At 37.7% G+C, this 13,614-nt stretch overlaps 1 protein-coding gene across 7 annotated transcripts in view; it reads left to right on the top strand.

The window, feature by feature from the left end:
• SLC26A8 (solute carrier family 26 member 8) overlaps positions 1-10,457 on the top strand; it is a 160,680-nt gene extending 150,223 nt beyond the window's left edge. For all 7 annotated transcript variants that reach the window (XM_051996511.1, XM_051996512.1, XM_051996507.1 and 4 more), the window contains one exon: positions 10,027-10,457. In XM_051996511.1, the coding sequence (XP_051852471.1) occupies positions 10,027-10,443 (417 nt within the window). In that variant the 3' untranslated portion in view covers positions 10,444-10,457. The remainder of the gene's footprint in view (positions 1-10,026) is intronic.
• Positions 10,458-13,614: the final 3,157 nt, after the last annotated feature.

Raw genomic sequence — 13,614 nt, 5'->3', positions numbered from 1 at the left:
AATCCAATTCTCCCTGTGCAACAAGAAAACTGTTTGGTTCTGCACACATATATTGTATCTAGGATATACGGTAATCTATTTAACATGAAAAGGACTGCTTGCCATCTAGGGGAGGGGGTAGAGGGAGGGAGGGGAAAAATCGGAACAGAAGTGAGTGCAAGGGATAATGCTGTAAAAAATTACCCTGGCATGGGTTCTGTCAATAAAAAGTTATTTTTTTTAAAAAATCAGGAAAAAAAGAAACAAATAAAAAAGCCAAACCAAATCAAAACAAAAAAAAGAAAAAGAAAGCATAGGGAGTCCCTGGAGATTACTAAATAGGAAAGAGGCAAGGTGATATAGATAGACCTTCACTTTAGGAAGATTAATTGGACAGCTGAGTAGAGGATGAATTGGAGTGGGGAAAAATTTGAGAAAGGGAAGCAATTGCAATAGATATATCATTGTCTTTGTTACAGTAGTCATGTTGAAATGGTGAGGAGCAAGGCAGTAGAGACAAAGGGATGTATATGAGAGGTTATGTAAGTAGAAACAGTGAGGCTTAATGTGATGACTGCATTAGCACTCTGGATACTTTAAAATCAGCCAGAGTCAGGATAAGCAAAAGTCCTTGACTTTTATTCTTTATTGAAGCATGAGGAGAGCTTGTGGATACAGGAATCCCCTCTTTCTTCTACCGCCCAGAGTCACCTTGCTCATCCTACTCTACCCTCTTATCCCTCCTCCTCATCTCTCTATACACTAACAGATTGAGCCTGCATAGAATGGTGGGATGGGCCATTTTCCAAGCAAATGCTAATAGAGTATTGTTGAATTGGTAATTAGTCTTAAGTGCTTGCTTGTCCAAACCTCAGTGCATGAACTCAAGAGTTCCAGCCCTTTACATCTCTTGCTTTCTTTTGTTTTAGAATGCAGGTAGTCACTCCATCCCTGACTTCTCAGGGAGGTGACAGTCCCAAAGGGAGGTGATCATGCCCTCCCTGACTTATCAGAAAAGGTGAAAACACCTAAAAGGAGGTGATCATGCCCTCCCTGACTTCTCAGGAAGGGAAGTGAAAAGCACCAAAGGGAAGTGGTTTTCTGGACTGAAAGATCTTATTAGAAACAGGTGTGCACAAACCCATCAGCATGGGAGGTATTACACAGGCACATAGCAATAATACACAAGCTATTAGGGATGACTCTCTCCACAACCAGTGCAGGCTCAATGTGGTGCAACAAACATGAATTGTACATGCAGATAGTGATAACAAACAATATAAATCAACATGGTATTGTAAAAGATTTCCAGAAGTCCTAGAAGGAGGATATGTAAATAACAATCACACATATGCTTCCTTCAGTAGCCAAGAGATAGTGCAAAACCTATCTATTGTCCATTGCTTCACGTGCCAGGGAATCCAATGATCCCCACAAGTTTTTGAAGTCCTGCAACACTCTTATCATTTCTCAGAAAATCCAGTGATTCCTGAGGGCTTTCAAGTCCTACAACAATCTTATCATGTCTCAAGAGAATCCAATGATTCCTGAGGGTTTTCAAGTCCTACAACAGTCTTATCATGTCTCAGAGAATCCAATGATTCCTGAGGGTTTTCAAGTCCTACAATTTTTTATATCCATGATTCAAATGCCATAACTGCCATGCTCTTTCAGTACTGGGCACAGTCAGCAATGGAACCACCTGATGTTTCTTGGATATTCTCCTTCATTTCAAGGGTCTGCTCCATCTCTCTCTGATGGACAAGGGAAATACGGCTCGTTGGCACCCATCTGATTCCTTCTCCACCTGTAGAGATACAAGCAAACCCTCTCCCCCAATCAGTTAACTCCTCCGGTCCCTTCCATTTAACACTCTCTGGGGCTCTCCACATCACCTGGCGATTATCTATAAATTTAGTGGAGCTGCTCGCACTGGACACTGCCTTTCTGGTGGGTTATAAAACCTGTCTGCTGGAGCCAGTGAATCTTTGTCAAAAACCAAGAAGTTAATATTATAAAGGACTAGATTTAGAAGTTCTCTGGAGTTACCTGTGGCTCCCCCTTTCTTTTGTTTTTGGAGGAGTGTCTTAATTTCTGTTTCTCCTCTCTACTATTGCCTGTCCTTGAGGATTAAAGGGTATGACAGTGGTGTGTAAAATCTTATCCTGTGCACAAAAGTGGGCAAAATGTTTAGAAGTATATGCAGATCCATTATCTGTTTTTATTGCTTGTGGCACACCCATGGTTGCAAATGCTTAGATAAGGAATTCAGTGACCACTTAGGCAGTCTCTTTTGCTGCTGGTATTGCAAAAGTGAATCCTGAAATGGTGTCTACCACAACATGGATAAAAGACAGGCAACCAAAAAATTTATAATGAGTCACATCCATTTGCCAAATTTCATTGGGTCTCAAACCATGAGGATTCTACCCTGGAGGGAGCATAGGAGTGTGGAAAGGAAGGCAAGATGTACAGGCTTTTACTATGTTCCTAGCTTCCTCTCTTGTTATTCCAAATTGTAAATGTAAAGCTCGAGCAGCCTGATGATATTTAGAATGAGATTCTTGGACTGCCTGAAATAAAGGAGTATTGGCCAACATAGTTAGAAAGCTATCTGCCTTTGAATTACCATCAAAAATAGGCCCTGGAAGTCCACTATGAGAGTGGACATGCAAGATAGAAATCTTAACCTGGATGCTTTCTCACTTGCTCTTGAAGTTCCTTAAAAAGCTGATGTATATTAGAAGCTACAAATTTTATTTGGGCTGTGGCAATTCTTTATACCACACCTACTGAATAGGCCAAATCAGATATTACATTTATGATCTCCTGGATAATAAGTAAGAGCTAGAATGATGGCATACAATTCATTCTGCTGAGTGGACTGAAAAGGAGTTCTGACTACTCTCTTTACAATTAAGTCACGAGAGTATACAGCGCAAATATTATGTTTGGATGCATCTGTAAAGATAGTTGGTCCTTTAAGAGGAACTTTAGAAACCTTTTCTTCAAGAATCCATCGCCAATTATGTAATCGTCTGTTTATCTTTAATGGAGACCTGTGTATAAAATTTGGAGCCATGGCTAATAAAATTTGCCATTCTGGGATGGTCTCACAGCACACATTAATTTGTGCATTGGTATAAAAGGTGTTTATCTTGTCAAGTCTTATCCCAGATAATTGTACTGCTCTCTTAATGGCCTTTAATAAAATTCTAGCCACAAGCACTGGGTAAGGAGTAAGGCTTTGTTCTGGTTGTGTTGGGAGGTTCATCCATTCTATAACATTGTCTCCTTGATGAAGGACTGCTGGGGGTGCCTCTTTTGTAGCAAAACCTGATATTTCCAAGGGTTTTTGAGTAACTCTTTCAACCACATTGGATAAAGCCAGTTCAACTTCCCTCAAAGCCTTCTGAGCTGCTTTTGTAACCTGGCATGGTGAGTTTAAAGCACTGTCTCCCCTTAAAATGTCATATAATGGTTGCAGTTGATAGGTAGTCAAGCCTAACACTGGACACATCCATTGGATATCTCCAATCAATTTCTGAAAGTCATTTAAGGTATTTACCGTCTCTGTTCTTAAGGAAAGTTTTTGTACTGTAAGCACCTTAGGGTATATTTTATATCCTAAATATTGAAAAGGAGCATGTCTTTGAATTTTTTCTGGAGCTATATGCAATTTGTAGTTCCTTATTGTTTCTATGGTCTTTTGTAGACAAGCTTCTGTAGGAACATGTAGACATGTTCCTCAGGTGCACATCCCAATATATCATCCATGTAATATAATAACATTACTTATGGAAATGCTTTTCTTACTGAAGTAAGAGCAGTAGCAACATACATTTGGCATTTTTTCATTTTCTGTTTTTCATTCCCTGTGGCAAAACTGTCCATTCATATCTTTTGTAAGGCTCAGCTAAGTAAATGCTGGGCACTGAAAAGGCAAATCTTTTCATATCCTCCTTATCTAGAGGGATGGAATAGAAACAATCCTTAATGTCTATAACCCAAAGAAGCCATTCTCTAGGCAATTGAGTAAGAGATGGAAGCCCAGGCTGAAGAGTTCCCATAGTTTCCATCTGTTCATTTACCTTTCTTAAATCAGTCAACAGCCTCCATTTTCCAGATTTCTTTCTTACAACAAATACAGGGGAATTCCAAGGACTTAGAGAAGGTTGTACATGTCTTTGGTCAAGTTGCTCCTGTACTATATCTAATAAGACCTGAATTTTGTCACTACCTAAGGGCCACTGTTCTATCCACACTGGTGTATCAGTTTTCCATTGGATAGGAACAGGTGAAAGTGTTGGCAGGCCTTCAACAGCAGCTCTGCCTAAAAAACCAAAGTACTCATTTTTAACCCTAATTGTTGTAAAATGTCTCTTTCCCACAGATTGATGGGGATTTTTTAAACTATTAGAGGAGTAAAAAACTCCTGTTTCGCCTTCAAAAGTCCATCTCATAGGGGCAGCACTAACTTCAGCTACTATTGATCCTCCTACACCAGACATGTAGGTGTCTGCCTTAATCTTTGACCAGTGACTGGGCCGGTTAGGACCTCTAATGACTGTACGATATGCACCACTGCCTACCAATCCTTTTAATGGTATGCTATTTATATAGATAGTATCTATATATGTATCAGTAAAACTGATGCTACTATTTCTCCTGGGTGATAAGTCACACATTGTCTACTTGTATTAGTGACTGGGATATTACCTACACATTCCCCAGCTTCCCATATCAGTGTATGAATGGATACTATTTTGTATGTACTCTCAGGAGGTGAAATGGTCAAGCCTACTGTGCCTGGAGGCAAGGGATCCATAGGCTGGAGAGGAACAGATTTCACTTCTCCAGGGGATATCTCAGTTGTTCCAGCTGCATACAGCTTTATTCTCCCCAATTGTAATTCCTTTCTCCCATCAGGTTGCTTCCTGGCTGATTGATTGTATAATCCCTTTCTCCCATCAGATGGCTTTCTGGCTAATTGGTTATATCTGGGTATTGGACTTCTAGGCACTCTCTGGGTGTGCCATTGGCTGCCATCATGCCCCAAGTGTTTTTTGCCTTGGGCCCCTCATCCCATTTCCCTGAATCTGTCTACATTCTGAGGCCCAATGGAAGCCTCTGTTGCATTTTGGACATGAGGTATTGGGTCTTGTTCTCCCACCCTGTTTTCTCATTCTATCTCTATGCCAACACTGAGCTTTCAGAAGCCCTACATTACCGTATTGAAAGCATTGACGAGTCTCTCTGGAAGACCCTTGTCAGAAGGGACCCTGTCTTCCTATATTGAGATCTTGGGAAGTCTGCATCATAGCCTGGTTACAAAAGGCATTTGTGCCCACTGTGGCACAGTGTCTTATAAGCTCATCTAAAGGAGCATCCTTGCATGGTCCTAGTATAATCCTTCTAAAAACCTCATTAGCATTTTCTTTAGCAAGTTGCCTTATCAAAATGTCTATTATTGTATTTTTACCATTAGTTCGTATGACAGCAGTCTGCAAACGTCCCACAAAATCAGCAAAGGATTCATTTGGCCTTGTGCAATTTTTATGAAGGCCTCACTCTTGTTGTTTTTATTGTAGAGAGAAGCCCATGCTTTGATAGCAGCAGTAGCAATTTGCTCATATGCTGCTATGGAATAATTAATCTGTACTGAGATAATCTGCATAAGAACCTACACCTGCTAGTTAGTCATAGGTGATTGAACTATTAACTCCACTTTGACTATTTCATTGGGCTTGTATCCTACAGAGCTCACTATACTCTGAAAGCCACTACGAGTTTTATCCAGGTTCTAAGCATACTCTTGCTATAGATTTCTAGTCCCTAAGGGTTAAAATTTCATAAGCCAAATTCTGTAATTTGTAATTTGTAAATTGTAAAATACTGATGTAGCCCCATAAAGAGTGCAAGCCTTTTTCAGGTCTTTGAGGATTTCTATATCAAAAGGAGCATATCTTCTACTTTCTTGACCTGAAGAGTTAAACTGTTGAGTCACAAGATATATACGTAGTTTTAACACCTATATTCTTCCCTTCCTCTGTGGCCTTAAGTACTGCCTTTTGCAATCTACTCATAGGAGGAGGTGGTTGCTGGGGGGGAAGGTGCTCATGGCATCACTGCCCCTCCCCCTACTCCTCCTCCCTCCATCCTGGAAGGTAGAGTTGATGGGAGAGGGTCAATTAGCTGCAGGGTTGAAGCTTCCTAGTGGAATGAAAAATCACCACTCTTGAACCTCACTTAAATCTCCATGCCCTGTGGGGATATGGTCATTAATCTTGTCTTCCTCTTTTTCCTCATACTTCCTCATCTGGCTGTTCCTAGAACTTTTCTTTTTTCTATAACTTGCAGAATTCTTTAAGGCCAATTGTATTACATTGTATACCTAGAGTGCTTTGATGGAAATTGAATGAAGACCTTTATTATTATAGTATTCACATAGCTATTGTCCTACCAGCTTCTAATTATCCACATAATTTCTTCTTCCTCTAAGAACCAAGGGGACATGCGTTCTAATGTACCCAAGAGTCTAGCAATCTGTTCCCAAGTTATAATTAAGCCTTGTCCTTTGATCAAGTTAAGCATGTTTTCTATAGCGCCACTTCGGAGTGGGGGTGGGGGTGGGGCTGAGAATGAAGGAGAATCTTTTCCTAACATCTACCCCATTTCAGCCAGAAAAGGTTACTAATTCAGTCCTTAACAAAGTAAGTTCCCTGTTTGTCTATTAAAATACTTAATTTCCTGGTCACTGGGGACTTCTTCAGTGAAAGTAGGGTCCTTTGGTCTCACATTTGGGCGCCAAATGTGGTGGCCGCATTAGCACCCTGAATACTTTAAAATCAGTCGGAGTCAGGATAAGCAAAAGTCCTTGGTTTTTATTCTTTATCGAAGCGAGAGGAGAGCTCATGGACACAGGAATCTCCTCTTTCTTCTACCGCCCAGAGTCACTTCGCTTGTCCTACTCCACCCTCTTATCCCTCCTCCTTCTCTCTCTATACACCAACAGATTGAGCCTGCATAGAATGGTGGGGTGGGCCATTTTCCAAGCAAATGCTAATGGAGTATTGTCCAATTGGTAATTAGTGCTTGCTTGTCCAAACCTCAGTGCATGAACTCAAGAGTTTCAGCCCTTTACAACTTGACAACAAATTTTATACAAGGGGTGAGGTTATGTGTCTGAATGACTAGGAGGTACCCTTCAACAGAAATATGGAGAAAAGATGTTGAGTGCAATTTTGAACATGTTAACTTTGAGATCCCTAGAAAACATGCAAATTAAGATGTTTAAAAGGCACCTTTTAAATGTGAATGTAAATGAAAATGTGAAATGGAGGTCAGGAAAGAGGTTAAAACTGGAGATGAGTAGGGAGATAGGAAAGAAAGTAGATAGATAAATAGATAGATAGATGTTCTTCTTTCATCCAGTTATCTAACTTTGTAGCCCCATAAACTATATCACAACTATATTGTCCAGAGGGGTTTCTTGGCAAAGATATTAGAGTGGTTTTCCCATTTTCTTCTCCAATGACTTGCCCAGGGTCACATGACTAATGTTGAGATCAGATTTGAACTCAGGTCTTCCTTATCAGACACTAAATCTCTGATTCTTGCTCTACATGTCCTGGTTCTGTGACTCCATTTTCTATACCTGTTCCCCAGATCTCAGTTAGAGTAAATAAACATTAAGTGCCTACTCTGTGCCAATACTTTGCTAGACACAAAGCATACAAAGTAAGGCATAGGACAAGCCCTGCCCTCAAGGAACTCACAATCTAAGACCTCTCTGAAAGAATTCACTTATCCCCTTTGTTTACCTTCCAGAGAAATATGTAGTCATGACAGCCTCTAAATAGACCCTGTTTAGGATTTATCTGAATTCCTCTAAGATACTAAGAAATATAGCTTATAGGTTCCTTTATGACAGTCTGCAAAATTGTCCCGTTATTTAGGATTTTATTCCCCTGTTAAGTATATTTAGTTTCCCTTTCCAATTTTAAAATTGTTTTCTTTGATGGATAAGAGGGAAACAAAATCAGAGTTGAATAATTTTGGTTTTTTTCTAAAGAGGCAGTGAGGGGAAGGCTTGGATTTGAATCCTACCACTACTTCTTAATACTTGTGTGATGTGACTCTTTGAGTCCCCTTTTATCTCTACATGTATGATCCATGTCTTCTTTTCATTTACTTTATACTTTTTTCCAAGTAGTGTATTGCTAAACTCCTTGGACTTTTTTCCTCTCTGAAATGAAAGTTCTTATTCTTTTCCCTTTTTAAAAACCTCAGTTCATTCTAAAACCCATTTAGTTAATTTATATTCATCATTCTTTATATTGTCCTCTTTCTATCTTTAAAAGTACAAAACATTTTAAAATTTTGTCTCATCTGAAAGCTTGGTGTATAATGGGATTTCTATAGGCCAAGATAAGATAGAGCATATTCTATGCCTAGCGATTGATATGAACAAAAGTACAGAGTCAAGAAAGCATAGAACAGATCCAACGGATGGCAAGAAATCATTTCTAGAGTAGAATATATATAGAAAAGTAGTGATAGATAATTCTGGAAATTTAGGTAGGCTAGGTCATGAGAAACTTTGAATATTAAAGAGAAAGTTTTGGGACAAAAAAGATAAGGGCTAAGGATAAAACGTTAGGGTATGCTTATACAAGAAGAAAGTAAGAGAGACATGAGAAGGCAAAAAAAATAGTCAAGGAAAATTGTGAAGCCTCATTAAAAAACAATTTTGAAATATAAACAGAAGAAAGCTAAAGGAGCTCATGTCAGATGGTTTCTCAGTAAATTAAAGGTAAACCTATATAATAGCTTTTTATTTTTCTAAATACATGCAAAGATAGTTTTCAACATTCACCTTTGCAAAATCTTGTGTTTTGATTTTTTTCTCCTTCTTTCTCCCCTCCCTTCTCCCCAGCAAGTACTCCATTAGAGGGTAAATGTGCAATTCTTCTAAATATATTTCTACATTCATTAAGGTACACAAGAAAAATCAGATCAAAAGAGAAAAAAATAAGAGAAAGAAAAAAACAAGCAAATAAAACACCATCACCAAAAAAAGGTGAAAATATTATGCTTTGATACACATTCAGTGTCCAAAGTTCTCTCTCTGGATGCAGAAGACTCCATCACAAGTCTATTGGAACTGCCTTGAATCATTTCATTGTTGAAAAGAGTCAACTCAATCACAATTGATCATCACACAATCTTGTTGTTACTATATGCAATATTTTCTTGGCTCTTCTGTCTTCACTCACCATCATTTCATGCAAGTCTTTTCCATGCTTTTCTGAAATCAGTCTGCTCATAACTTCTTATAGAAATACATTCCATTCCATTCCATTCCTATATCATAACTTATTTAGCCATTTCCCCGACTGATAGATATCTACTCAATTTCCAGTAAGATATCTACTCAATTTCCAGTAAAAATTAAAGTTATATGCCAGAAATAAAGAAGCTATTTTAAGATTGGCAACTTGAAAGGAATAAAAAAGTTTGAAACAGGCTCTGGGAATGTAGTAAGCAAGTGGTGAATAAAGGATTCCTGAGAAGCAGTGATAGCCCAAATGTTAGTAGAGAACTGGAATTAACAGTTATTGATGGCTTTTCCCCCTAGAAATGTTTGGCCAGTTGGGAGCTAGAGCAGAAAAAACAGAAAGTAAAGATTACCACAGTTTGGAATTGACAAAAACAAGAGTTAGATGGGTTCTAAAAGACAGCAAAAGCATTATTGGTCATGTGGGGCTAATTATGGGATCTAAACTGGATAGAGAGCTAAGGGAGACTTGTATATGGGAAGATTAATCAACCAAATGTCTGTAAATAGCAATAAGGGTGAAGAGCTAAGGTAAAATATATTGTCCTGCAAGAAACTCACTGTTTTACTTTTGTAGGGAATAACCAAAACAAACAAACAAATTATTGTGTATTTTTTAAAAAGTGTTTTGCTTAAGCTAATAAGTTGGATGTATTTGAAAACTATAATCCAAGTAATTATTTGCATTTCACCCTGAAAACTTAAAGGGAAAGTCGAGCCATTCTGACCAGAGTAGAGAAAGTTCATCATCAACAAAGAAAGAGAAAAGTCCCATACCTCTCTATCAACCAGATATTCAGCCGGATATGAAAGACCTGAATGAAAGAGTGGAGCTAGAGACAGAGATGGACACAGACTTCGAAGCCGAGCTGGATCTGGGGCCAGAACTTGAGTTTGATCTAGAGCCGGAAACTGAGACTGAGACTGAGATTGAGATTCAGACACGACATGCTATAGGAACAGAAATAGAGATAGAAACAGAGTCAGAAACAGATCGTCATGCTTATGATCAACCATATGAAGTGTCATACCAAAGACCATACCAGTGGAATAATAGGGATAACCAATGTAGAGAATACCATGATATCTGGGACCAGAACTGGAAATATTCAAGTAAATCTTAACATTCCACTATAAAGTCCCATGGAAAATTCTCTCTCTCTCAAATAGGAATTGCTTAGTGATAGAGATCTTGACCTGTTATTAACTCATACCAGCACTGACCTTGTAGTTCATCCATGTACACAAATTAGACATGGACCCATGCTAAGGATGGGGATGGGACTCTCAGATCATATCATTAACATGCAAGAAATAGCATTGGATCTCTATAATCATTTGTTAAGCTACCTATAGTAGATGTTTCCCTTTTTATGGCTCCTTAAACCCCATCAAAGTTTCTGGAGAGTCTGGCTGACTATTACTAATAGTTCTTTTTTACCTTCCCTCCCCACCATCAGCCTTTATATATAGACACTGAGGTTCAAATAAAATTCACAGCTTTAGTTATATTCTGCAAAAGGCTTTGTATTCTTCCAGCCTTACCTTCCTTTTATGCACTCTGAGTCTGTAAGAGAATATGAAGGAAAAAATTCAGACTTAATATGTGTGCATGGGAAGGAACTTCTGGCAGGAGAAAGGGAAATCTGGCCACTCTTTTACTCAGACAAGGCTTTTTTTTTTTTTTTTTTTTTTTTTAACAGCAATTATCATAGGAAGGAGCAGGAAACAGTGGGGCAGGTAGGTGATGTTTTTCCACCAGTAGAGAGTGGTGGAAGAGAAGGCTTGCCAGAAGATTTGTAAATATTAGTTCATTTGAAAGATTTTTAAATTGTTAGATCCAAAAAATCTGGGCTAAATGCTGTCAGCGAAAGAGGTTCTGGAATCTACTTCTGATCCAGACCCAGAATTGCAGACTAGTGAGTTACATAGTGAATTACAATTAGAATAGAACTTTCACTAACAATTCCTTTCCAATTCTATTTCCATCACATTAGCTGAAAGTTTGGAAGCCCTAATAATAATAATTTTCTTGGGAACACGGTTTCATGATAGATCTTTGTTGGAATATTTAACTTCTCAGAAATTAGGGAAAAAATGAATATAATCATTTATGCCCAAACTCAATCAAAATACTTCCCCTTTTAAAAAATGATTGATGCTTAGCCCAGCAAGAAGGAGTTGGTGCGTGCAACTCTGGGTTCTAGTCTCAACATAATCACTCAACAAATGAGGCCCAATTTTCTCTGTACTTTTTTCAGTTTAATAATCTTTGTTAGAACTTAGATCTCCCTGATTCCTCAGAGACAACATCCATTAACAAGTATTTATTGTTCATCTACTATGTGCACAGTATTGTGCCTAAGGGAGTCACCCCAAAAATGACATGCTCCTTACCCCCTAGCAGCATATATCTAGTTTGGGAGACAAGCCATATAAGCATAATAATAACATGACAGAGCTAAAACCCAAATCTCATAATAGAAATCTTACCAATGTCCTAGGCATACTTAAGAGTATGGGCTGCATGCACTTTACACATACCTATGATAATTTTTGTACATGTGCTTTTGCCTGAATTATTCTTGAATCACAAAAATCAACTTATCCAAAGATCTACTAGATTCCATTAGAAATCCACAGCCCTATCCAAAGTAATCAAAGGAAAAAAGAGGGATGGTGGGTCACCATTTCTTTTAAAAATAATGACAAATGAATACAATAAAACTAAAATAAGGGCTCTGTGAGCTGATAATTAAGAGGTCTAAATTTGTTTAAAAATTGTAATAAACTCTGAATTACTAAACCAATTCAAATACTTTTAAGTGATGCTATCTAGGCTGGTTAATCCAACAGGTTGCAGCATGATACTAACAACAGTAAGATTGTAGGTTTTATCCTTAGGTGACTTGAAATAATGTTACACACTGCACCTCGGCCTTCAGAATTTTGTATCATTGATCACAGTAGAATGTAAGCTCCTTGTGTGCAAGGATTATCTCATTTTTGTATTTGTATCCCTAGCACCTCATACAGTGCCTCGTACATAGTAGGTGCTTAATAAATGCTTGTTGATTGATTGACAAAGGGACTGGATAAGAGAATGTGGATGGATCATCACAAACCCTTCCCCATTAACAGGAAGAAATTACTCCTCAAAGCACATGTAACTTACTAAAGGCAGGATCACAGTAGCATCATCTTTATGTAGGAAGAACTAGGGGGTATCAATACTACAGATCCTGGAAATTTGTGAAGAAGACCGAAGCTTTACTCTTGTCCAGCTAATGTTTTTTAAAAACAAACACAACTTTGTTACAGCCATAGTCAGTTCCCAATCACTGGCCCTAATGAACAAGAGCAATTGCCTACTTCAAAGTGATTAATAATCACAAAAAGCATAATATGTTAGAACCAGAAATAATTTTTAAAACATCTCAAACCTGTGTTCTGATATAACTTTTCCATCCATGATATATAATATTATCATTGATCTTTAGCACAATCTTATTGAATCCTGAATTAGTTCAAAAATTGTTTTTGAACCAATGTATGCTGACTCCCCCATTCCTCATTGAGTAGAAAATTTGCCAAGTGATGCCCTCAGACATAAATTTTTAATGATATATAAAAATAAGCATAACCAAAAAAGGCCACTGGCAATAGGCAAAGGTCAATTTAAGAAATGTTTACATAGGCAACACATACACATCAACACATGCCTTTTCATAATTCTCATACAGCTAAACACATCCCTACCCAGAGACAAATGGAAATGAGATTAAATAAAATATTCTTAAAAAGATAATCAGATGCTTACACAAAAGATTGGCTCTCAAGTACAGGCACAGCTATATACAAATACATCAAAGAAAAATTCTAGCACAAAAAGTATGTATATAGAGATCTATACATGGATAGATACATATAGTAATCAAGGCTGAAGTACAAAAAACATAGAATAGGATTAGTAAAGTATTCATAGGATATAAAATCTATAAAAACTTTAAGCCTCTCTGAATTTTAGCAAAATCCAAGAGGAAGAGATAGAATAAGCTTCATTTAATATAAGATGCAGCTTTATACATCTGGTAATATGCAAAACACAAGCCACTACAAAACAATTTTTACACAAAAATCTAGTGTTCACTGCTGTATACTACCAATTTAGTTTTTTCAAATACTTAGATTATTCAGATTGCATGCTAAACTAATATTAGCAAAAGAGATGCTTTATAGAATTAAAAATGATAGTTTATTTGGAGGAATAAAGGTCAAGAGTGTCAAGAGATATA

The sequence above is a fragment of the Antechinus flavipes genome, chromosome 4, assembly GCF_016432865.1.
Source record: "Antechinus flavipes isolate AdamAnt ecotype Samford, QLD, Australia chromosome 4, AdamAnt_v2, whole genome shotgun sequence".
Taxonomy (NCBI): domain Eukaryota; kingdom Metazoa; phylum Chordata; class Mammalia; order Dasyuromorphia; family Dasyuridae; genus Antechinus; species Antechinus flavipes.
The sequence above is the reverse complement of the archived record's forward strand: the minus strand, read 5'-3'. Positions and strand labels throughout refer to the sequence as shown.